Raw genomic sequence first — 27,311 nt, forward strand, 5'->3', positions numbered from 1 at the left:
TGAAGCTAAGAACACTGTACGCTGTTTACTTAAGAAGTACCGTAATGGTACGCTATTGGCGTAGCGATCGCTCAGCCGTAGGCGAGATGCTCAAGCGTCACGTTCGCTCACGGCCCAGTGATCACAGGACACGTTATTGGCTATGTCTAGGGGAATGATTCGCTATGGCGTAGCATACGCTCGAGACCACGAGGAGGTCACCAGCGGCGCAGACGCTCACAACGCTATACCTTTATGTTAAAACCTTATACCAATGAAATACACTGAATACCTTAATGTGAGTACAGGGTGTAAATGCAACCTTGTGTAACCTGACTAACTACAAAGCTGCTTGAGCGTCACCGACGCTCAAGTGAACACTTAACACTATAGAAAATACACAGATACTGGTTTAGGTTCCAAAGCCTATTAACTGTATTATATCTAATATACTTGTAAAAGGGGATAACAGTACAAATGATACACTACAATATAACAGAGACTACCTAACCAGATAACTACACAAGAAATACAATACAATACAATTACTATTTATGGGAAAATGGAAGGGGAAGAGAAGAAGAGAGAGATAGAGAGAAATGGCTCATGATAACATTAAATAAGAGACAACATGGTTGCAGATAAAACTACACATGTGAGAGACAATCGCTGCGCAGTTAGTCAATGCTGAATACAGCATGGGATGGAAGCTAGACTCCATTTTGAGAAACCTCCACTTGATTCCAAAGACCACACCACATGGCTGAAAGGGGGAGGGGAAGACATCCAGCAGCAGCCATTTTAGATTTGCAGATCCAAACACATGGCACTCTATACTAAACCACAATCACATAGCAGAAAACACAAGACTCCATTTTCTTCCAAAATGTCCAAGCCTCAAAACAATGCATATGTTCTGATTTTACAATTCCAAACCATCTAAAACACCTTTCACAATGTAATCCAACTTCCTAGAACCATCTCATAATTTCACATCCCAAACAACTTCAGTATCTCAATAACCAGAGCATATTCATCACAAGACCAGATCACAATGTAATTAACACAAACGTAACTGCATGGTGGTATTTATGATTAACAGGATATATATATTATAACTAACCAGCACAATCTATTTTAAATCTCCATAGGCAAACAAATACCACAAATACTATACTACAGATTGTATACTGTTCCAATTCATCACGGACTTCACAGAGTATCCACAAACACCCAACAATCACACAACCAAGTTACAATATCCTATTTAAACCAGAAAGCAATCTATCTGTTTCCTTATCTAGCCATGTGAGGTTCAATACTTAGCCTTTAGTTTGGAAGATGTCCTGGGGATTCAGCCGCCATGCTGCTTGGTGCCAGGTAGCTGTGTGTGTGTCCGTGAGTGTAGCTACATTACATCTGTTCTCTGAGGCCACACCTGACCACTACCTTCCTGTTTGACCAGTACCTGGGGGAGGGGTCTTTCTTTCTCCTTTGTATTGAGTCACCATTCTCTTTGTATATGCTAATCAGGTTCAGCCCTGAAAACTTAGTAAAAGGTTGTCTTGAGCATCATATTGTTCTAACAATATGATCTTAGCTTTTATACATATAATCATATCTATCCGCTGCAATGTCCCACAACAACACAACAGGCCTCAAACTAAACCACACCTGATTCTGCTTGCTTCAATACCAAACATGATGTGTTTATCTGGTTCGGTTCGAATGATACACATCCATGACATTAATTCATTAGCCAATTCTAAATCTCCATGATGTCTGGTGCTGTTCATTATTATAACCATGTACTGTATGAAACAAGTGCCGAATCCATCTCTGTGCCATGTCCGAGCAAATGCGTGTGTTTCCATATATTGCTGTGCTCGCTGCGCATATTTGCAAGTATAGCGACTTATATGTGTGCAGTTTATATGGTCTCTCTATGTAATATTTTTGACTTTGACAGTCCACCCTTTGGCAGTCACCAATAACTGCCACTTCCTAAAACATTTCAAAAAGAGAAAAATATATGTCAGGGGTTAATACATTTCAATGGTTGGGTAAGGGAGGAGAGAGGAGAAGGTGTGAAGAGGGTATGACCTAGTGAGATAGCAGAAGCATGTGTGTATGAATCCATGTTTGGGGGGGGGTCATGTATCATCGTGCCGTACGTGTTGTACATCAAGCTTCGAGGTATTGCGAAGTATACATTTGAATTCCTTCTTATCCCGTACTAAGGGTCTGTGGATGGGCTGTCAAACTTTACCGAGCTCATTTCGGCTGTGGTTGTAACAAAATGGGGGAGCACATTTTAGTTGATGATACATGAATGGGGGAGGTATGTGGTTGCTGATATCTGTGCCTGTATTCCCTGTCGACTATGTGTGTTATTACCTGAGGGTTGTAGAGATGAAGATAAAGAACACTTATGGAGAATGCAATGATATTCTATGTCAGGGAAATGTACATCTGTCGTTGAGGTTGTGTTCGGTATCTGTTGAGAGTCGTCTTCTTTGCGCTGTATTGCTCCTTAGGCATGAGCAAATAGCTTTGTCTGAGCCATCAGATTTACAAAAATGTTGGGCTAGCGTGAGTTTAAAGATACTAGGGAAACTGGGGATCCATGGCAAAGTTCATCAAGTGTCCATATTTAAAGTTGTCAAATCTTCTTCTTTGGTGCTTGTCTGTTGTCTGTATACATCTCGTCTCGTCAGCTTCCTCGTCCAAGGGGGTCTTTGTATCTGGGAGAAAAGCAGAAAAACAGGTGAAAGAAACGGACCGTATAATCGCATTTTCATCACATTCTGGTTTCTATCATTGGGTCATAAATCAAATCCAGGTTAATTACGGTTTCCTCACTCCTTAGACTCATTACCTCAGGTAGTACTTTTCCAATACAACACAATCCTTCAGGGTTTGGGGCAAGCCGCTCATACGCCTTTCTCCCGCATATGAAATATGCGTCATCGGGGAGAACATAAGGGACGGAGAAGGACATGACCATGTTACAAACCTTCCAGGTGAAATCTCCTGACCCTAATTCTTCCATCTGCTTAATACACGTATCAGTTTGTACGATATGTGCACAGTATCCTGGTGATACCTCTCCAACTCTAGTAATCCTATTTCCTAAGGTATATCGATACCGGAAAGATTTTCCTCTACTGGCTATGTGGCGTACGAGCTCTGTATCTGTAGGCATTCTATCTGCTCTGTGTGAAAAGGTCATGGTAAGGTTGCTCCATGACACTTCCCAATTTCCCGGTTTTCTGGGATTGGAGATGTTAAAACATAAGAGGGACCTATCCACATGGTATTGGTGGAGCTTCAAACTAGGAGGGCTGGAGATGTTAAACCTCCGGTCCACCGGTCTCCCACCACTTAGCTCAAGTACCTCCCCTAACGTTAAAGGAAATGGTACTAGCCCTGATTTGCTGTGTCCCTGAGGTACTTGAGAGCATACCCAACAATCGGTCTTATTTAACACATTACCCACTAAGGAGTGATAGTCACTCAATGGATGCCGGTCCATATGGATATTAAAACTGGATTGGCATTACTTTGTTACAGAGCCTACAGATACAACTTTCTTTTTGAACTAACATTCCTTCACAGTTGTTTACAAATAACATGGTTGTTAGATCGTGCCCGGTACTCGCCTTTGCTTGGTGATTGGGTTGCTATTGGAAATTTACACCTCCGTCTCAGTCATCAGGACCTTTCTGGATCCTTTCTCGACCTCACTGGTACTCTCACCGAAACAGACTGCTCTGGTCAACATCATGGTTAACGGGAAAAATCCATATCACAGTCTCTTGGGGCAAGTCCATCTTACAGGAGGAGAAAAGAAGAAATTTGTAAATGGGGTATAAGAAAATCAGTTTGAGGGGGAGAGAACTCGTTACGATAATAAGTTCTCTCGTCTTGTTGTTCTTCTTGTTCTGCTGTCCTCTCAAAGGTGTTGTCTCTCAGTCTTCAAAAACGATCATTCTGGTGATGCAATATTCCTTCCTAACCGACGATCTTTCTGTAAGGAGCAAAAATCTGGCATTACCATTGGTCCAACTGAGGGGTGACATACCATCTTTAAATCATGGAAACATGAGTGAGAAGAGAGAGAAAATAAAAACAAAAGAGATAGAGAACAATTCATGTGCATATATACATTACATAACTCGACAATAACCATCAATAAGAGAAGAGAAACAAAGCATTTTTAAACATTGTCAACATTGGCTGTCGTATCTACGTGTCTAATGGTTTCCTTGAGCAGTCCCTCCCCACCAGCACTTGCATTATTCCACTGTCTGTATCTGGCCAGAATACATTGTGGTGGATAGGTCATGCTGGGGTTTGGTAGACTTCTGCAAGGACCAAGCGAATATGCAATGTTTGAATTCTTACCAATAATCGTCAGAGATGGGGATAGAGAGAGAAAGAAAAAACATTTTTCACAAATACATTTACAACTTTTCACCTGGTCATTCCTGTGTCTTTAGTGAATGACCTCCCACTTCATTAACCGTTACTTCAGGCTTGCCTCCATTCCTAATAATCACCTTTCCTAACTATATATTATGGGTGTGGCCCAAAATTCTTCCTATATGATCCCTGCTTGTAATTTGGTGTGTCATAACTTTTGCTCATTTTCATGTCTAGGGGGTCTGATTTTATGTGGGCTGTTGCAGTTACTGGCATAATGCCCTTCTCTTTTGCACAGATCACAAATCCTTAAGTTCCTCCATGTGCCAATGGCCTGGGGTTTTGGTTGATTTGATGCCTCCTCAAACGCTCGGATGTTCATCATAATCAACCGCTTTCCCTGTACCTACCTGATTCCTTGGATACCATGATTATGTCGTTGTCTAGGGAGTTGATATGCCTTCTGTGAATCTTTGATCATACAGTTAGATCTTTCCTAGGATCTGGGTAATCAGACATGATTGATCTCAATTCTGTCTGGGACCAGGGATGGCGCATTGCACTGTCCTTGACGGGAATGGTTCCCTGATCATCAGTCTTCCCATTGGGGACTGTGATCACCCTGACAGGACTAAACTCAATCACATCACCTTGTTTTGGTCTTACAATATGGGGTACATTTGTTTGTGCGTGATATAAAACATTGTACGTACCTGTGGACACGACCTCACCTGACCCTCCGTTAGGGGGTTTGATTATTGCCTTTACCAATTTGGTCGTGTCCACCTGGATGTCTTGTAGGATGGCTTCTGGAAGAGGTGCCGACATCGTTCTGGGCTCACTTTCTTGTTTGTATTCCTGAGGGAGGTTTGACATGGGGTGCAGCTTGCACAGGTTAATAGTTGTACATTCAACAGTATTACAATAATCATTGTTACATTTATTACACTTATTCTTATAATCTATATTACAGTTGCTAAGAGCGTTTTTATTGTTCCACCTTTGTGCTTTTCTCTCCGCAATCAACTCCTCTCCTGCTGCCATATCTCTCCTCTCAAGATAAGAGTCAGAAAAGTCAATAGACTCTTTTTGTAATTCACTTTCCTGTTGCCATAACTGTAAATATTCATAATGTTTATTTTGTCTCTTCGTTGGTTCAACGAGACTTATCCTCCTCCTTAAATTTTGTAACACTACTGGACTGAAGCTACCTATTCTTGGGAATTTGTCCCTGTCTTGTACAGTCATTCTCTCCCATTCATCACATATCGTGCCGACCCGATGGATCGGTTCTCTGAATCAACCCGAACCGAGGTTGATCGCCCCCTACCTGAACAAATGGCCCCCATAATCTGCAGGCGTTGCCTATTCCTCCTTGAATATCAAGGCTTTCAGCGAACCCTTACAAACAAACCAAGATGTCCTTGGGCAGGCCGGCGGTGGTGGTTTATCAAGTACCCCACTTACTTCTCGCCCACGTTGGCCTGTGCTGCAATCACTGTAGCCAGAGCTGCTGGACCCAACCTAGGGCCCCTGTGAACCTTTAGTTTACTGGAACATATGAGGGTTACCCGCAGGACACTTACTCTTTCCAGTAAAGTTGGGGTTGTTAGATAGTTCCTGAGTGACCAGCGAACTTCCCTTCCAAAAATAAAAAATTACACAAATCACGTCAGAATGTACAGATAGCGTTTGTGACCACTTTACTCTAATGGTATTAGGTCAGATTACTAACTACTGCACACAATAACGTGCGGTCCAATCGTTCAGTATACGAGCACTACTTGTCATGTACTGAAAGATCAATGGAATCTATGTTTCCGGCTGCGATTCCTTCAGCCAGAGCTTGTATGGCCTATATGGGTTCTGCACCAACACCCCAGGCGTTGTGCCACTGGACTTTTATAGCGGACCTTTTACCTTACGACCTCCTGGTCTTGTTACCTTATGACCTCCTGGTCTTGTTACCTTATGACCTCCTGGTCTTGTTACCTTATGGTCCGCTATACTCTAATGCTCAAATATTATTTAACCAGGGATGCCTCCCTGGCCACCGTATATGTCACTTACACGTATGTCCCTTGACGAGTACCCGGCTTTCCTTTTGGTTCCACCTTAAAGTTATATAAACTTTTGTATACAAAACACACTCACTCAACACATGTACACTTTTGTTTCTATATCTATTTCTGCGCAGAAATTTGTCTTTAGCCCAACAGTGTTACCAATTAGGAGCAGGATCTGTTAAACTAAATTTCAGATTTTCTAAAAATAGATTTGCGTTATTTACCGCTTCGCGTTATCTACCGCTGTGCGTTACTTATCGCCTTTGCGTTACTTCACTTTATCACAACTTGAGCTACGTGGGCGTAACCGGACGCTACGTTGCGTAATGAACGCTGCGTGCGTCTGCCTTTTGGATTGCGTACGCTAGTCTTTGTTAGCGACACGTGTACGCAATGCAAAGGATCCACCGTAACACAATATATTTATTTATCAATGTAGGTGATCCCTGATCATCTACCGCAATCCACACTGACTGCCTTGTATCTCAGACAAACCGTGTGTTTGTTCTATACTTTAACTATCACCTCTACTATGAAATAACAGCAAATCTCTTTTTAGCACTTTCTATCAACTATAAAATTGGCAAACAGGAATGTGAGATGTGAAACTTACACAGATGAAAATGCAATTCTAAATTTAATCTAATAACATACATTGATGTAAGCACACGCATATGAAATTACATATAAGTACCAATCACTATTACTTATGATTGACTATGATATAGATTAAATAAATGCATAAAAAAAAAACCTCATTAAATGATGATTTCTTTTTAACAGTGGATGGCTGATTGTTTCCTGAGTCAACTGAAAACCAGCCGCTCAGAAAAAAAAAAAAATTTTTTTTTTTTTGACCTTCCCAAAATGGCCGCTGCTCCTCCCCCTTCCACCTCCATGAGGGTCACACAAAATGGTGGACAGACCATGCGGCCTCTTGTCACAAAGAAAGTCATCATTCAAAACTCCTAAAGTTATTCTAGGCCTGAGTGTGTAGTTGGCACCAAATTGAAATAAAAACCAGATTTTCAAAGACAATAGCGTACTGTTCTTACCTCCGGTTACCGGGTTCCTTCAGCACTCTTTATCTAAGCGAAGCAGACGCTTATCCCGTCAGCACTGTGAGACAACCTCCCACCCTTTGCTGGAGGGATAATGTCTGCTGATCTACCTAGTGCAGATATGAGAAGTATAGGACGAGCCCGCAATTGACAATGCTAAATTCCTTTGTCGTATAAACAACCCTTTATGAAGCTAAGAACACTGTACGCTGTTTACTTAAGAAGTACCGTAATGGTACGCTATTGGCGTAGCGATCGCTCAGCCGTAGGCGAGATGCTCAAGCGTCACGTTCGCTCACGGCCCAGTGATCACAGGACACGTTATTGGCTATGTCTAGGGGAATGATTCGCTATGGCGTAGCATACGCTCGAGACCACGAGGAGGTCACCAGCGGCGCAGACGCTCACAACGCTATACCTTTATGTTAAAACCTTATACCAATGAAATACACTGAATACCTTAATGTGAGTACAGGGTGTAAATGCAACCTTGTGTAACCTGACTAACTACAAAGCTGCTTGAGCGTCACCGACGCTCAAGTGAACACTTAACACTATAGAAAATACACAGATACTGGTTTAGGTTCCAAAGCCTATTAACTGTATTATATCTAATATACTTGTAAAAGGGGATAACAGTACAAATGATACACTACAATATAACAGAGACTACCTAACCAGATAACTACACAAGAAATACAATACAATACAATTACTATTTATGGGAAAATGGAAGGGGAAGAGAAGAAGAGAGAGATAGAGAGAAATGGCTCATGATAACATTAAATAAGAGACAACATGGTTGCAGATAAAACTACACATGTGAGAGACAATCGCTGCGCAGTTAGTCAATGCTGAATACAGCATGGGATGGAAGCTAGACTCCATTTTGAGAAACCTCCACTTGATTCCAAAGACCACACCACATGGCTGAAAGGGGGAGGGGAAGACATCCAGCAGCAGCCATTTTAGATTTGCAGATCCAAACACATGGCACTCTATACTAAACCACAATCACATAGCAGAAAACACAAGACTCCATTTTCTTCCAAAATGTCCAAGCCTCAAAACAATGCATATGTTCTGATTTTACAATTCCAAACCATCTAAAACACCTTTCACAATGTAATCCAACTTCCTAGAACCATCTCATAATTTCACATCCCAAACAACTTCAGTATCTCAATAACCAGAGCATATTCATCACAAGACCAGATCACAATGTAATTAACACAAACGTAACTGCATGGTGGTATTTATGATTAACAGGATATATATATTATAACTAACCAGCACAATCTATTTTAAATCTCCATAGGCAAACAAATACCACAAATACTATACTACAGATTGTATACTGTTCCAATTCATCACGGACTTCACAGAGTATCCACAAACACCCAACAATCACACAACCAAGTTACAATATCCTATTTAAACCAGAAAGCAATCTATCTGTTTCCTTATCTAGCCATGTGAGGTTCAATACTTAGCCTTTAGTTTGGAAGATGTCCTGGGGATTCAGCCGCCATGCTGCTTGGTGCCAGGTAGCTGTGTGTGTGTCCGTGAGTGTAGCTACATTACATCTGTTCTCTGAGGCCACACCTGACCACTACCTTCCTGTTTGACCAGTACCTGGGGGAGGGGTCTTTCTTTCTCCTTTGTATTGAGTCACCATTCTCTTTGTATATGCTAATCAGGTTCAGCCCTGAAAACTTAGTAAAAGGTTGTCTTGAGCATCATATTGTTCTAACAATATGATCTTAGCTTTTATACATATAATCATATCTATCCGCTGCAATGTCCCACAACAACACAACAGGCCTCAAACTAAACCACACCTGATTCTGCTTGCTTCAATACCAAACATGATGTGTTTATCTGGTTCGGTTCGAATGATACACATCCATGACATTAATTCATTAGCCAATTCTAAATCTCCATGATGTCTGGTGCTGTTCATTATTATAACCATGTACTGTATGAAACAAGTGCCGAATCCATCTCTGTGCCATGTCCGAGCAAATGCGTGTGTTTCCATATATTGCTGTGCTCGCTGCGCATATTTGCAAGTATAGCGACTTATATGTGTGCAGTTTATATGGTCTCTCTATGTAATATTTTTGACTTTGACACTGGTGTTATACTGCGACCAGCAATCGCCTCAGCCTGGATGTGCAGTGCTGGGTTGGCGTGGTCGGATTCCCTGACTGAAAATATTGATACCCTAGATAGGGACAGTATATTTTTGCCTATAGAGCATTTAAAAGATGCATTTCTATATATGCGTGATGCACAGCGGAATATTTGCCGACTGGCATCAAGTCTAAGTGCGTTGTCTATTTCTACCAGTAGAGGGTTATGGACACGACAGTGGTCAGGTGATGCGGATTTCAAACGGCATTTGGAAGTATTGCCTTATTAAGGGGAGGAGTTATTTGGGGTCGGTCTTTCAGACCTGGTGGCCACGGCAACAGCTGGGAAATCCACGTTTGTACCCCAGGTCGCCTCTCAACATGAGAAGACGCCGTATTATCAGGCGCAGTCTTTTCGTGGACAAGCGGGCAAAAGGTTCCTCATTTCTACCCTGTGACAGAGGGAGAGGAAAAAGGCTGCAGAAATCAGCCAGTTCCCAGGAACAGAAACCCTCTCCCGCCTCTGCCAAGCCCTCAGTATGACGCTGGGGCTTTACAAGCAGAATCAGGCACGGTGGGGGGCCCGTCTCAATGAATTTCAGCGCGCAGTGGGCTCACTCGCAAGTAGACCCCTGGATCCGTCAGGTGATATCTCAGGGGTACAAATTGGAATTCGAGACGTCTCCCCCTCGCCGTTTCCTAAAGTCGGCTTTACCGATGTCTCCTGACAGGGAGACAGTTTTGGAAGCCATTCACAAGCTGTATTCCCAGCAGGTGATAATCAAGGTACCCCTCCTGCAACATGGAACGGGGTATTATTCCACACTGTTGTGGTACCGAAGCCGGACGGCTCGGTGAGACCGATTCTAAATCTAAAATCTTTGAACACTTACATACAGAGGTTCAAATTCAAGATTGAGTCACTCAGAGCAGTGATTGCGAACCTGGAAGAAGGGGACTACATGATGTCTCGGGACATCAAGGATGCTTACCTTCATGTCCAAATTTACCCTTCTCACCAAGGGTACCTCAGGTTTATGGTACAGAACTGTCACTATCAGTTCAGACGCTGCCGTATGGATGGTCCACGGCACCCCGGGTCTTTACCAAGGTAATGGCCGAAATGATGATATTCCTTCGATGGAAGGGAATTTTAGTTATCCCTTACTTGGACGATTCCCTGATAAGGGTAAGATCCAGGGAACAGTTGGAGGTCGGTGTAGCACTATCTCAGGTAGTGTTGCGGCAGCACGATTGGATTCTCAATATTCCAAAATCGCAGCTGGTTCCGACGACTCGTCTTCTGTTCCTAGGGATGATCCTGGACACAGTCCAGAAAAAGGTGTTTCTCCCGGAGGAGAAAGCCAGGGAGTTATCCGAGCTAGTCAGGAACCTCCTAAAACCGAGCCAAGTCTCAGTGCATCAATGCACAAGGGTTCTGGTTAAAATGGTGGCTTCCTACGAAGCAATCCCATTCGGCAGATTCCACGCAAGAACTTTCCAGTGGGACCTGCTGGACAAATGGTCCGGGTCGCATCTTCAGATGCATCAGCGGATAACCCTGTCACCAAGAACAAGGGTGTCCCTCCTGTGTTGGTTGCAGAGTGCTCATCTTCTAGAGGGCCGCAGATTTGGCATTCAGGACTGGGTCCTGGTGACCACGGATGCCAGCCTGCGAGGCTGGGGAGCAGTCACACAGGGAAAGAATTTCCAGGGCTTATGGTCAAGCCTGGAGACATCACTTCACATAAATATCCTGAAGCTAAGGGCCATTTACAATGCTCTAAGCTTAGCAAGACCTCTGCTTCAAGGTCAGCCAGTGTTGATCCAGTCGGACAACATCACGGCAGTCACCCACGTAAACAGACAGGGTGGCACAAGAAGCAGGAGGGCAATGGCAGAAGCTGCAAGGATTCTTCGCTGGGCGGAAAATCATGTGATAGCACTGTCAGCAATTCCGGGAGTGGACAACTGGGAAGCAGACTTCCTCAGCAGACACGACCTCCACCCGGGAGAGTGGGGACTTCACCCAGAAGTCTTCCACATGATTATAAACCGTTGGGAAAAACTCGACTGGTATTGCGCCAGGTCAAGGGACCCTCAGGCAATAGCTGTAGACGCTCTGGTAACACCGTGGGTGTACCAGTCAGTGTATGTGTTCCCTCATCTGCCTCTCATACCCAAGGTATTGAGATTGATAAGATGGAGAGGAGTAAGCACTATATTCGTGGCTCCGGATTGGCCAAGAAAGACTTGGTAACCGGAACTTCAAGAGATGCTCACGGAGGATCCGTGGCCTCTACCTCTAAGAAGGGACCTGCTCCAGCAAGGACCCTGTCTGTTCCAAGACTTACCGCGGCTGCGTTTGACGGCATGGCGGTTGAACGCCGGATCCTGAAGGAAAAAAGGCATTCCGGATGAAGTCATCCCTATCCTGATCAAAGCCAGGAAGGATGTAACCGCAAAACATTATCACCGCATTTGGCGAAAATATGTTGCGTGGTGCGAGGCCAGTAAGGCCCGACGGAGGAAATTCAACTGGGTCGATTCCTACATTTCCTGCAAACAGGAGTGTCTATGGGCCTGAAATTGGGGTCCATTAAGGTTCAAATTTCGGCCCTGTCAATTTTCTTCCAGAAAGAACTAGCTTCAGTTCCTGAAGTTCAGACGTTTGTAAAAGGGGTACTGCATATACAGCCTCCTTTTGTGCCTCCAGTGGCACCTTGGGATCTCAATGTAGTTTTTGGGTTCCAAAAGTCACATTGGTTTGAACCACTTAAATCTGTGGAGTTAAAATATCTCACATGGAAAGTGGTCATGCTGTTGGCCCTGGCCTGGGCCAGGCGCGGGTCAGAATTGGCGGCTTTATCCTGTAAAAGCCCTTATCTGATTTTCCATTCGGACAGGGCGGAATTGAGGACTCGTCCTCAGTTTCTCCCTAAGGTGGTTTCAGCGTTTCACCTGAACCAACCTATTGTGGTGCCTGCGGCTACTAGGGACTTGGAGGACTCCCAAGTTGCTAGACGTTGTCAGGGCCCTGAAAATATATGTTTCCAGGACGGCTGGAGTCAGAAAATCTGACTCGCTGTTTATCCTGTATGCACCCAACAAGCTGGGTGCTCCTGCTTCTAAGCAGACTATTGCTCGTTGGATTTGTAGTACAATTCAGCTTGCACATTCTGTGGCAGGCCTGCCACAGCCAAAAATCTGTAAATGCCCACTCCACAAGGAAGATGGGCTCATCTTGGGCGGCTGCCCGAGGGGTCTCGGCTTTACAACTTTGCCGAGCAGCTACTTGGTCAGGAGCAAATACGTTTGTAAAATTCTACAAAATTGATACCCTGGCTGAGGAGGACCTGGAGTTCTCTCATTTGGTGCTGCAGAGTCATCCGCACTCTCCCGCCCGTTTGGGAGCTTTGGTATAATCCCCATGGTCCTTACGGAGTCCCCAGCATCCACTTAGGACGTTAGAGAAAATAAGAATTTACTTACCGATAATTCTATTTCTCGTAGTCCGTAGTGGATGCTGGGCGCCCATCCCAAGTGCGGATTGTCTGCAATACTGGTACATAGTTATTGTTACCCAAAAAATCGGGTTATTGCTGTAGTGAGCCATCTTTTCTAGAGGCTCCTCTGTTATCATGCTGTTAACTGGGTTTAGATCACGAGTTGTACGGTGTGATTGGTGTGGCTGGTATGAGTCTTACCCGGGATTCAAAATCCTTCCTTATTGTGCACGCTCGTCCGGGCACAGTATCCTAACTGAGGCTTGGAGGAGGGTCATAGGGGGAGGAGCCAGTGCACACCAGGTAGTTCTAAAGCTTTACTTTTGTGCCCAGTCTCCTGCGGAGCCGCTATTCCCCATGGTCCTTACGGAGTCCCCAGCATCCACTACGGACTACGAGAAATAGAATTATCGGTAAGTAAATTCTTATTTTTGTTGTTGTTTTGTTTTAATTGTCTTAATATTTGTTTCTAGACTCCAGGAAACCAACTGGTGGCCAACAGCACTGTGAAAACTGCACCTATATCCTTACCTTTAACCCCTGTTTCCCAAACACTCACATTTCAAAGCAGCTCTTCTATAAAGCAAGTATGTATAATCTATCATTATATGGAACAAAAACAGTTTTCTAGGTTCAGTCCCTCTTTCATTTTTTTTTTTTTTTTACATGGATAGTCTACTTGATAAAACATTAAGTGCTGCAGATATGTCTACATGCAGCTATCCTCAATTTGTGCCAAATCGCCACATTTGGTGCACCATGAAAAATTAGTTAGCTATGCCATGAACCTTTCTCTCAGTATTTTTCTCAGTGTGTATCTTTTCACTCTGCTAATGCGATAAAAAGCACAAGATATGCATACTCTGTACACCGGGGGTGTTCAACATGCGGCCCTCCAGTTGCTGTGGAACTACACACCTCAGCAAGCAATGTCACAGTTTTTAGTATGCCCTCATAGCAAAACTGTGGCAGGTCATGCTGGAATGTGTAGTTCCACAGCATCTGGAGGGCCGCACATTGATTACCCTTGCTGTACCTCACTAGAGCTTTGAAGGCTATGGGGTTTATTCAGTTGAAGTCGAAAGCTGCGATCTGTCGAAAAGACAGCAGTTTTAGACTTTTTAAGGTCGAATCGTGATTCGACCTATTCAGTATAACCCATAATTCATCGACATGTCGAAAATCACGTGGATCGGCGCAATAGCTGCCGATCCACGTGCTTGTGTCGAAAACGGTTTTGGCCCCCTTTTCGACCATCTCAGTCCGACATAAAAAAATGTTTGACTGAGATGTGGGACCCATAGGAGGAGAGGAGCGGGGGGGGGCAGCCGTAGGGAGACGGGGGACAACCTCGAGCATATAGGGGAGATCAGCGCTACAGCACAGCGCTGCAGCAGGATGTCACACAGCCGCGCCGCTCACGGCAGCGTCCACCCAGCTCCAGCAAGTGAGGTCACGCTTGCTGGAGCCGGGTGGACACTGCCGTGAGGTCGGGCGGCTGTGTGACATCCTCCTGCAGCGCTACTGTAGCACTGATCTCCTCCGTCTGCCAGCGGCTGTCCTCGCGGCTCCCCCCCCCCTCCTCCCCCGGGTCCCTTATTTCAATTCGACTTTGAGATGAGATTTGAATAGGGGTTGTCGGATCCATTCCGACAAATGCATGTCGGAATGGATCAAACGCCAATTGAATATACCCGTATGTGTGAAAGACACCAATCTGTAAAAAGACGCAAGGGACTGGGGACCAACATGATTGAGCCGTGCAGCATCATTTGAATTTACACTGCCACGAATGCGAGAAAAGTGCAGATTGTAAGTCCCCAGTACACTACAAGTCTGTATACAGCTGCAGTACAAAAATATGAAACGGACTATCTGTGCCACTGCCCTGTCGCGCCAAATGTCTAGCACCATATAGCGCAATAAATAGGTCTTTCTGTACTCAAAATTTTTATGTTTACATTCTGCCTGTTGAATTTTACAGCATTTTTTTGTTATTCATTTACACACCATTCTTTTCATGTAATTACAGTCTACAAGTACATCAAACAATGTTGTCAAAGCTTCCTCGGTCTTGCCTTCCAATGCGAATACTGCAGTCCCGATGCCTACAGTAGTCAGAATTTGCCCCACTTCACAAACAGCAGCAACCAGCCAAGGAACCGCTACAGTTATAATCAGGGCTTCTGTTCCATCAGCCTCAGCTGTAACTTTTTCGTGCACTTCGCCTGTGGCCACCTTAACACCTAGTCCTTCCGTGGGAATCACAGCTACACCTGCAGTCTGCTCTGGTGCCTCCAGCGTCACTGTTTTGCCTGTTGGGGCTCCTAAACCAGCGATTATTCCTGTTACAATAAATACTTGCACTTCACTTGTGGTTCCAACGCCAACTGTATCTCCATCACAGGCACCAGCGGTCACCTGTACTTTACCCATGTCTGCTAGACCAAGTAATATAAATGTTGTCAAAACCTTTGTCCCAACGAATGTACTGCCAGCTATTACATGTGCCTCTACTATCAAGTTAACGACTAGTAACATTTGCGTCACTACTACAGCAGCTAGCCCTGTTATTGTATCCAGTATAAAGCCGGCTGCTCCAGTGGCTGCCTCTCCATTGGCTGAAAATAACAGACCAGCACAACTACAAGCAAACGTTCCATCTGTATCCCCCAGTGTGATTTCATGCAAAACAGTGCCTCCGAATAAACCACAAAGCATTCGGCCTCCCAACGCCACAGTGAGTCTAAGTGTCCTCCTCTATTCCTCTTTCACAGACAGTCTTTGGGTATAAAGTTTAAAATCCTTTAATGTATTTATAATCTGAACGTGTTGTTAGCAATCCCGATTCAACTATGTTCTCTGGTCTTGTAGTTGTAATGTCTTACGTATAGAAACATTGCTAACTTTACATTCTCCATGTCCATAAATGCAGCTTGCTAAATACAGGATTGTACAATATATTATTTATTTTATAGGGGGGGAAATATTGATATGTTGCTGTCCATAGTTTTGATTCGTTCACATTCAAAAGACTGTCACAGTCACTGGGTGGGATTCAATTCTTTTCACCCCTTTCCACATCCATTCTGTTTCTGTCCTCAGTGTCTCTATCATTTGCCGGGTTGGATCAGGTAGGAACTTGGCACACTTGGTATTCCTGGTATAGGTGTTACTAATTTGTACAATTTTTGTTTTAATTTGTATCGTGCATTGTGTTACACTCAGTGAATCCCATTCTACCAGCCACTTAAGATTACCTCAACAAAATGCTTTTGTTTTATCTGTACTCTGTATAGTTAGCATTATTATCTGCTTGTTGTAATTTACAGGAAAGCCTGATAAAGCACTGTAGACGCACAGTGATATTTTATCATTAACCTTCCATAACATCTCTCCTTGGGTCCTTGCATTATGAGAAATCAATTTGTCACATTTGGCAGTGTGCCGTACGGTATCGTGTGTGGTGGTGATATAAGCTATTATAGGTGTATTTCTGTAAAGTACCTGGATTTTCTGGACATTATTGTGAGTCATCTCTTAATTCTGAATCTATAGGGTTTCTGCAATTGATTTATCATTAAAAGTGATTTAATACTAGAACATTTTATGTTCGAGCTTTGCAAAAGGTAGCTCTAACATATATTATATTCTTCAGTTAGGCTAGTCTTACTTGAGTCATTCTCCATTTGACATCAGAAAAGAATGTATTTAAGAAATATAAAAGATTGTGGGAAAGAAAACCATTGGTTTGATAGACCACATACCCAATTGTGTTTGCAGTCAGGAGCATTTGCAATGCAGCACTGTTTTTTTGGATGCTATACTGACTGTGTAGTTGATTGCCATTGTGTTTACATGTGAAACAGACATTGCATGTTAACAGGGGCAGATTGAGATGGAAAACCAGCCCGGGAAATTTATGGAAGCAGCCCTAAAGGGGGTGCGGTCTGATGAGGAGATGAGCTCTCTTAAGGGTGTCGGGATCTCTCCTTATAGGGCCTGATTGTACACAGTTGTGGCCTTCTGTGCGTCTTTTGTTGCAGCTGTGTCTGAGACCAGGGGCGGATTGGGAACTAAAAGTGGCTATGTAAAATTTTGTAGACATGGGCAGCGCAAGAGGTATAACATACTGTGTAGCCATGTCAGCCTACCAGGAATCTTCCTGGTGAGCCCTATGGCCAACACGCCCCTGCATGTTAATGGTAATGGTATTTTCTAATGCTAATTTCTCATACGTTCTAGAGGATGCTGGGGATGCTTCAAGAACCATGGGGTATAGACTGGATCCGCAGGAGACATGGGCACACTATAAGACTTTGAATGGGTGTTCAAGTTCAAGTTTATTGTCAGCCAAAGCAAGTTGACAGACGAAATTACATTGTACAGAGCATCAAGTAGTAGCAGGCGACAACATAAAACAAACATAAAAATAAATCATTCATTTAGCATACGTACAGCAGATGGGATGAAACTAACCCTAAACTGGTTGGTACGAGTTAACAAAGTACGAAACCTCTTTCGCGATGGAAGTTTATCAAAAAGCATACTAAAAGGGTGCGCGCTATCTAGTTAAATGCACCTGGCTTTGCTTACAACCCTACACCTATACAAATCATCAAAGCTAGGCAATGGTATACCAATGATTTTACTTGCAGTTTTCCTTATCCTTTCTAATGCCCATCGATCTTTTAAAGTGCAGCCTCCATACCATGCCACAATCCCATAACTAAGAATGCTCTCTATCGAGCACCTGTAAAAATTTAACATGGTCTGAGCGCCAACACCTGCAGCTCTTAAACGCCGCAGGAAGAAAAGTCGTTGTTGAGCCTTTTTTCCTATCAGTAACAGGTGCTCAGACCAAGTCAAACGTGACGAAATCTGAATGCCCAAAAACCGGAATGAAGTAACCATTTCCACGTCCTGATCACCAACAACCACTGGTGACTTCAGCGGCTGCGTTCTCCTAAAATCAATAAACCGTTCTTTTGTCTTCCCACTATTTAAAAATAAATGATTTTCATTACTCCAATCGGGTGTGAACTGGCTCCTCCCTCTATGCCCCTACTCCAGACTCCAGTTAGATTCTGTGCCCAGTGAGACTGGATGCACACTGAGGAGCTCTCCAGAGTTTCTCTGAAAAATACTTTATTAGGTTTGTTATTTTCAGGGAGACCTGCTGGCTACAGGCTCCCTGCATCGTAGGAGTGAGGGGAGAGAAGCAGACCTACTTCTTAAGAGTTCAAGGGCTCTGCTTCTTAGGCTACTGGACACCATTAGCTCCAGAGGGTTCGATCACTACGGTACGCCTAGCTGCTTGTTCCCGGAGCCGCGCCGTCACCCCCCTCACAAAGCCAGAAGAGGGAAGCCGGGTGAGTATGAGAAGATCAGAAGACTTCAGTGACGGCAGAAGAAGTACCGCGCTGTGCGCCATGCTCCCACACACAACACAGCACTGCAGGGTGCATGGCGCAGGGGGGCGCCCTGGGCAGCATGAACACCTCAAATCAGACTGGCATGAGTTATAACAGTGCCCCGGGCACTAGTTAAGGAACCCCCGCCAGTATAAACACATTCTTAAGCGGAACTGAAGCGCGCCATGTAGTGGGTGGGGCTTAGCCCACACAGCTCTGACCAGCGCCATTTTCTCTCTTCAGAAGCTGCAGAGACGCCTGCCCTGTCCTCAACACTGCAGTTCAAGTAACAGGGTGCAAAACGGGGGGGGCACAAATAATTTGGTGCTGATTTGTATATATATAAAGCGCTAACAGGACTGGGCAGTCATTTTACTGGCCTCAGTACCGGGATAGGCGCTGGGTGTGAGCTGGCAGAACTCTTTGTGTCCCTCTTGCAGGCTTTATTGTGGGACTGTTTCCTATAGCCCCAGTGTGGTTGTGGGTGTCGGTACGTGTGTGTCGACATGTCAGACTGAATGCTCTTCCCAGGAGGAGGCTGGAGTGGGGACAGAAAATACTGAGAGTGTGACCGTGTCGGCACCACCGACGGATGATTGGGTGAATATGTTGAGTGTTTTAAATGCAAACGTGACTAAGTTGACTAAGAGATTTGATAAATCTGAGTCTAAGAACCAAACATGGAGGAAATCCATGGAAAATGCTTTGTCACAGGCCCAGACCCCTTCGGGGTCACAGAAACGTGCCTTTACCCAGATAGCAGATACAGATACCGACACGGACTCTGATTCCAGTGTCGACTGTAGTGTTGCCAGATTACATCCAAAGCTGGCTAAGAGTATTCAGTACATGATTGTGGCGATAAAAGACATATCACTGAGGACCCTGCTGTTCCTGATACTAGGGTCTGTATGTTTAAAGGAAAGAAACCTGAGGTAACGTTTCCTCCCTCTCATGAACTGAACGCGCTTTTTGAAAAGGCTTGGGAAAATCCTGACAAAAAGATATAGGTTCCCAAAAGAAATCCAGTGGCATATCCGTTCCCCTCTGGGGACAGGGAAAGGTGGGAGTCAATCCCCACGGTAGACGAAGCTTTATCGCTTCTATCCAAAAAGGTGGTGCTTCCGTCCCCTGACACGGCAGCCCTAAAGGATCCTGCAGGAAAAGCAGGAAAATACACTAAAATCCATTTATGTCACTACAGGGTCACTACTCAGGCCTGCCGTTGCTGCGGCATGGGTGAGTAGCGCTATTGAAAGGTGGGCAGATAATTTGTCATCTGCGGTAGATACCCTAGACAGGAATAGTGTGCTTTTGACTCTGGGTCACATCAGGGACGCTGCAGCATATTTAAAAGAAACTGTAAGGGATATTGGCCTTTTGGGTTCAAGGGCCAATGCCATGGCGGTCTCAGCAAGGAGAGCGTTGTGGATACATCAATGGAATGCTGATGCTGACTCTAAGAAGGCGATGGAGTCTCTTCCGTTTAACGGTAGGGTCTTGTTTGGCAAGGGCCTCACTGACCTGGTGTCTACGGCTACCGCGGGTAAGTCTTCATTTTTACCTTATGTCCCTGCACAGCAGAAGAAATCGCCTCACTATCAGATGTAGTCCTTTCGGCCCAATAAATTCAAAAAAGGTCCTCCTTCTTTGCTGCGAGGGGGAGAGGACGGGGAAAAAGGTCACAGGCTGTGGCAAGTTTCCAGGAGCAGAAGTCCTCTCAGGCTTCTACCAAATCCACCGCATGTCGCTGGGGCTCCTCTGCGGGAGCACATCTCAAACTCTTCAGTCAGGTCTGGGTGCACTCGGACCTGGAACCTTGGATAGTAGACATAGTAACCCAGGGGTACAAGTTAGAGTTTCAAGACGTGCCACCTCACCGATTTTTCAAATCGGCCTTGCCAGCTTCTCTTCCAGAAAGAGAGATAGTAAGTGCTGCGATACTAAAGTTGTGTCAAAATCAAGTGATTGTCACGGTACCGCCGTCTCAACAGGGGGAAGGTTTTTATTCGAGCCTGTTCGTGGTCCCGAAGTCGGATGGCTCAGTCAGACCGATTCTAAACCTAAAATCCCTTAATTTCTTTCTAAAAAAAATTCAAGTTCAAGATGGAGTCTCTACGAGCAGTGATCTCCAGTCTGGAGGATGTAAATGCTGGTTTACTTACAGGACTAAAAAGCAACACTTTAAAAAGACATTTCATACACTTTAAATGGAGCCGCTACGGCCGCTGTACTTAATCCTCAACCTATATACTTATTACACCATTAGCGTACAGAGCCCCGTACCGTGTACGTACTTTGCGTACAAACGCCGCGCTGGCTGTATAAAGTACACTCAGTGCGTACACACCCAAAGATACTCCGTGAGCCCTTAACAGCTATACATGTGATAGTAATACACTTATAACCTTAGCAGGGAAAGGAAAACACAACACCAGTTTGTATTTAAAATGCCGGGTTCCGACACCACAACATATTATTACTGAAAGGGGGTTACAATAACAAAGCAATAAAATACAATAGAATAATGGCTACAGTCAATGGTACATACGTGTTTGGTTTTCGCCTGCGCTTCCCAGTCTGGTCCTCAGTCATCTGGGTAGATGACCTTTAGAGTCTGTGTCTGACCAGGCATGCAGCTGGCTCTTTTATACAATCTTCCAAAACTTAACACAATGGATACTGTGATCTCTTTGTCCATTGGACACAGGGATGGTCATTTACAGTACAGGAGAGGTCATAGGTTGGTTTGAATAGGTGGGCGATGTCTGTTCCAGATGCACTTGTGGGTGGTCTCCTCTGGGTTCCCGCCGCATTCTAAATGTACAGTAAATACAGTTTATATTTATATTCTGCTCCTGTGCATAACTATTCGCAGGAACGTGCGATCGTCTGCAAACCAACACCGGAATATTGCCCTTAAAATACCCTACAGCTGGATACCAAACACCACCTTATAACCTTGATCTGTCCCCTCCTATCCTGTAAAGGTGAATCCCTTTGTTCTGATACCATCTAAACTGTTGTAACTTGCTGGTGTGGGGCAGGGAGACTATGTGTACATTGTGCACTATTTGGATTAAATATGTAATGTGTTTTGATGGCTTTTCCATGCGTTCACAAACTCTACCGTAAATACTCATACCACGCGCTAATGCGCAGGACCGCGGGAACGCCCATACGCAAATTGCGAATATGCGCACGCACGGCAGAACAAGTACACGCACGGAGGCCATCTGTGTGTAGTTTGTACGTGACGTGTGTACTGCAATATTTTTCGACTTCGACAAGGAGGGGGATTTTATGGTGTCGGTCGACATAAAAGATGCATACTTACATGTCCCCATATATCCTCCACATCAGGCTTACCTGAGATTTGCTGTGCAGGATTGTCATTACCAATTTCAGACGTTGCCGTTTGGTCTGGCCATGGCTCCGAGGATTTTCACCAAAGTAATGGCGTAAATGATGGTTCTCCTGCGTAAGCGGGGAATCACAATTATCCCGTACTTGGACGATCTCCTCATAAAGGCGAGGTCCAAGGAGCAATTGTTAAAGAATGTTGCCCTTTCACTGACGATTCTGCAACAACACGGTTGGCTCCTAAATTTGCCAAAATCACAGTTGGATCCGACGACACGGCTGTCGTTCCTGGGTATGATTCTGGATACAGAATTGCAGAGAGTTTGTCTTCCAGTGGAAAAAGCTCTGGAAATACAGAACATGGTAAATCAGATTCTGAAACCGGCAAAGGTGTCAGTTCTTCCCTGCACTCGGTTGCTGGGGAAGATGGTGGCGACCTATGAGGCCATTCCGTATGGCAGGTTCCATGCCAGGGTGTTTCAGTGGAACCTGCAGGACCAGTGGTCCGGGTCTCACCTGGACATGCACCGGAAAATAATGCTATCTCCCCAGGACCAGAATTTCCCTTTTGTGGTGGCTGCACAGTCCTCACCTTCTGGAGGGACGCAGGTTCGGGATTCAGGATTGGATCCTGGTGACCACGGATGCAAGCCTCCGAGGCTGGGGAGCAGTCACACAGGGAAGAAACTTTCAGGGAAAGTGGTCAAGCCAGGAAGCTTGTCTACACATAAACATTCTGGAATTAAGAGCCGTCTACAACGGCATACTGCAAGCAGAACATCTTCTTCGAGGTCTGCCGGTCTTGATTCAGTCAGACAACGTGACAGCAGTGGCATACATAAACCGCCAAGGCAGAACAAAGAGCAGAGCGGCAATTGACGAGGCCACGAAAGTTCTTCGCTGGGCGGAGAGACATGCCAGCGCTCTGTCAGCGGTCTTCATTCCAGGAGTGGACAACTGGGAAGCAGACTTCCTCAGCAGACATGATCCAGGAGAGTGGGGTCTTCATCGAGAGGTCTTTGCAGAAGTGACAAGTCGTTGGGGAGTTCCTCAAGTGGACATGATGGCGTCCCGCTTAAACAAGAAACTTCAGAGATATTGTTCCAGGTCAAGGGACCCTCAAGCGATAGCGGTGGACGCCCTAGTGACACCGTGGGTGTTTCTGTCGGTCTATGTGTTCCCTCCACTTCCACTCATTCCAAAGGTGATATAAATTATAAGAAGAACAAGGGTTCAGGCGATCCTCATTTTTCCGGATTGGCCAAAAAGGGCCTGGTATCCAGATCTTCAGGAGTTGCTCATAGAAGATCCCTGGCCTCTTCCTCTACAGGAGGACCTGTTACAACAAGGACCGTGCGTGTATCAAGACTTACCACTGCTGCGTTTGACGGCATGGCGGTTGAACGCCAAATCCTAGCCCGAAAGGGTATTCCCAGTGAAGTCATTCCCACACTTCTTCAGGCTAGAAAAGAAGTAACGGCAAAGCATTACCACCGTATTTGGAGGAATTATGTGTCTTGGTGTGAATCCAAGAAGGCTCCTACAGAGGATTTTCAGCTTGGGCGTTTGCTCCATTTTTTGCAAGCAGGTGTGGATGCGGGCCTAAAGTTAGGCTCCATTAAAGTACAGATTTCGGCATTATCAATCTTCTTTCAGAAGGAATTGGCCTTCCTTCCAGAAGTTCAGACCTTCGTGAAAGGCGTTCTGCGCATCCAACCTCAATTTGTGCCCCCTGTGGCACCGTGGGATCTTAATGTGGTATTGCAGTTCCTGCAATCTCATTGGTTTGAACCTTTTACGTAAGGTTGAGTTAAAATTCCTTACTTGGAAAGTAGTCATGTTGTTGGCCTGGGCATCCGCAAGACGGGTATCTGAGTTGGCGGCTTTGTCTCACAAAAGCCTTTATTTAATCTTCCATACTGATAGAGCGGAGTTGAGAACTCGTCAGCACTTTCTACCAAAAGTGGTTTCATCATTTCACGTAAACCAGCCTATTGTGGTGCCAGTGGCAACTGAGTAAAACAGCCTATTGTGGTGCCAGTGGCAACTGACGCCTTGGCGGAATCAAAGTCTCTCGATGTGGTCAGAGCTTTGAAAATCTATGTCGCCAGAACGGCGCAGATTAGGAATTAGGATTTTAATACCTACCGGTAAATCCTTTTCTCTTAGTCCGTAGAGCAGAGGTTCTCAAACTCGGTCCTCGGGGGTACACACAGTGCATGTTTTGCAGGTCTCCTCACAGAATCGCAAGTGAAATAATTAGCTCCACCTGTGGACCTTTTAAAATGTGTCAGTGAGTAATTAATACACCTGTGCACCTGCTGGGTTACCTGCAAAACATGCACTGTGTGTGCCCCCGAGGACCGAGTTTGAGAACCTCTGCCGTAGACGATGCTGGGCGCCCGTCCCAGTGCGGGCTGTACCTGCAGTTTGGTTATGGTTACACTCATGTTGAGTTAAGTTCAGTCAGTCTGTGGCTGATGTTGGTCATGCCGTTGCATGCGTTGTTGTTGAATGCCATGTTGTATGCGTTGTTGTTGAATGCCATGTTGTATGGCGTGTTTGCGGTGTGAGCTGGTATGTATCTCACCTTAGTTTTAAAAAATTAAATAAATCCTTTTCCTCTAAATGTCCGTCTTCCTGGGCACAGTTCCTATAACTGAAGTCTGGAGGAGGGGCATAGAGGGAGGAGCCAGTTCACACCCCTTTTAAAGTCTTAAAGTGCCCATGTCTCCTGCGGATCCCGTCTATACCCCATGGTTCTTGAAGCATCCCCAGCATCCTCTACGGACTAAGAGAAAAGGATTTACCGGTAGGTATTAAAATCCTATTATATTATGCAGTAGTCAAACCAGTACAGTACCAGTTTCAATTGTAAAAATTTAACCGGTCTAAAAAAACGGTGGTAGCCTTGAGCTTTTTCTGACTTTTTTAGCTTCAGGCTATTCAGTTAAAGCCCTTTTTGAACCCATTAAATTTTTGTGCGTTAACACATAGAATCCGTGATAAGTTCACGAACCTGTTTGTTAACACTGTCAGCATCGTGAAAACAGGCTAGTTAACAGGGATTATTTTTTCGGAGCCTGGTGAAGTCCGCGAAAAAATCCCTGATAGCTACTGGTGGTCTGCATTTGGAGCTAATTTGATAGCCTCTGGGGATCAATCAGCCTGCAATAGATTATTATGGCTAATTTAATTGCCCACTAAAAACAAAATAATCACTATTAATTAACTACTTGAGTTTACTTACACACCTGCCATTGGAAACCTCCAGCTTTCATTCTCTTGTCATTTAACCAGGAAGTCTTGGACAACGTGAAGAAATGCAAGAACTTTCTTGCAACGTTAATAAAACTGGCATCCAGTGGACCTCGGTCACCGATCATGGGCCAAAATGTGAAAAACCTGGTGAAGAACTTGCTTGTAAGACTTCACTTTATTCTTTTAATAATTGAGGGGCAGATGTATTAAGCCTGGAGAAGTGATGAAGCAGTGATAAGTGGAATGTGATAACGCACCAGCCAATCAGCTCATAACCGTTAATTTACATATAGGTGCTGATTGGCTGGTGCGTTATCACCTTGCACTTATCACTGCTTTATCACTTCTCAAGGCTTAATACATCTGCCCCTGAATTATATGTTGTACTTTTTCCAGTTGACATACAGTACTAACCAAAATCAATAATATAAACTGTGCTATTTTACAGCAGTAAACTCACAAATTAATGTGCTAATCTATAATAGAAGGCTTTGCGTATTAAAGTTATTTCTTTGGTTTGTTTCTTCAGACTGCTATTAATTATTATGGGGTCTATTTACTAAGCCTTGGAGCGCGATAAAGTGGAGAGAGATAATGTAACCACCAACCAGCTCCTACCTGTCATTTTTCAAACACAGCCTGTAACATGGCAGAGAGGAGCTGATTGACTGGTACATTATTTCTATCTACGTCTTAGTAAGTAGACCCCTAAGTCTCCAGGTAGCCATTGTCACATGGTACATTATTTAGTGAGTAGAGAAACTATGTAACCTCCACCTCAGCTCTGTTTTCACCATGACATCCTGCTCGTTACCCCCTCAATCATCACTACAATGAGCTGCGACCCTGTGGCAGCCATACCTATTTGCCTTCCGGACAGATATTGAAACGTAGGCAATGATTTGCATAAGGATAGGTAGGAAATATTCATGTCATGCTTAAAAGGTGTTTAACCTGATACTAACCTGGCCATGAGTTTTATCATGTGCCAACCATTAGATCTCATTGTAATGCAGTGAGGATAAGAAAGGCTCTAAGATCCCTCCTGCCTTGCCACAAGTGTCAGGAGAAAATTTTCTTTCAAGTTATTAAGGTAATCGCAAATTCTGTGTCAAATAAAACCCACTACCCCCAAGTATAACTGTTTATGACCTTGTATATTTCTCTGTCAAATTCAAGGATTCAAAACTTGAAGCAGAAGAATTTACCACAAAACTGTATAAAGAGCTGAAGTCCTCACCACAGCCATATCTGGTGCCATTTTTGAAGGTACTTTTCTATGTGTTATATTTTACATTCCAGAAAATTAAATCGGTTAAAATCCGTTATAAAGTTTTCTACAGTGGTTCTGCAATTGAGAAGCATTAATGTGTATTGTTCCTTTTAAAATGACTGACTTTCACTATGAGGTGCACTTGAAATGCCTTAGTAATCATGTATGTGCTTAGGCGTGGGTCTTCAACCTGTGGCCCACCAGCTGCTGTGGATCTACATATACCGGCATGCCCTGACTCAGTTTTAGCATGCCTTAATAGCAAAACTGTGGAAGGGCATGCTGGGATATGTAGTTCCACAGCATCTGGAGGGCTGCATGTTGAAGACCCATGTGCTAAGGCTTATCTGGGAAAAGGGAATAAATATATATATAGTTTAGAAACGATGATTAAACATTTATACAGTAAGAATTATGGTGCAAAACATCCAGACAATAGAATGGTAAATCCACGTATTATTTTTCCCTGTGCACAGAAGAGTCTACCTTCACTGCGCCGACTGATGCCAAATTCCCAGGACTTTATCTTACAGTGCGGTCACCAGAACCCTCCGCCAGCTACTACTGCCACAAACTCAGTCTCTTTTGTGAAGATCACACCAACAACTTCCATACAGACAGCAAACACACCTGGTTCTATGGCACTTGGCAATGTCAAAATCCAGCAGATTAGCCCTGCTCAGTCACTCAACACATTGAAGCCTGTGAGCATAAAACAAGTGGTAAGAGCATTCTAGTATACCATTAGCATTTGTAAATGGTTTAAGTTTACATTTTAATACTATAAAAATGTGTAACAATTTGTGGGCCACCTTGTTTCTTCACACA

The 27,311-nt window shown here is 44.4% G+C and overlaps 1 protein-coding gene across 1 annotated transcript in view; it reads left to right on the plus strand.

Annotated features, from left to right (window-relative positions):
- TAF4B (TATA-box binding protein associated factor 4b) overlaps positions 1–27,311 on the plus strand; it is a 319,736-nt gene that overhangs the window by 119,723 nt on the left and 172,702 nt on the right. The window contains exons 3-7 of the mRNA XM_063923630.1: positions 13,646–13,759; positions 15,205–15,912; positions 25,250–25,372; positions 26,390–26,479; positions 26,960–27,205. Of these exons, the coding sequence (XP_063779700.1) occupies positions 13,646–13,759; positions 15,205–15,912; positions 25,250–25,372; positions 26,390–26,479; positions 26,960–27,205 (1,281 nt within the window). The remainder of the gene's footprint in view (positions 1–13,645; positions 13,760–15,204; positions 15,913–25,249; positions 25,373–26,389; positions 26,480–26,959; positions 27,206–27,311) is intronic.

Source organism: Pseudophryne corroboree, chromosome 5 (assembly GCF_028390025.1).
Source record: "Pseudophryne corroboree isolate aPseCor3 chromosome 5, aPseCor3.hap2, whole genome shotgun sequence".
NCBI lineage: Eukaryota > Metazoa > Chordata > Amphibia > Anura > Myobatrachidae > Pseudophryne > Pseudophryne corroboree.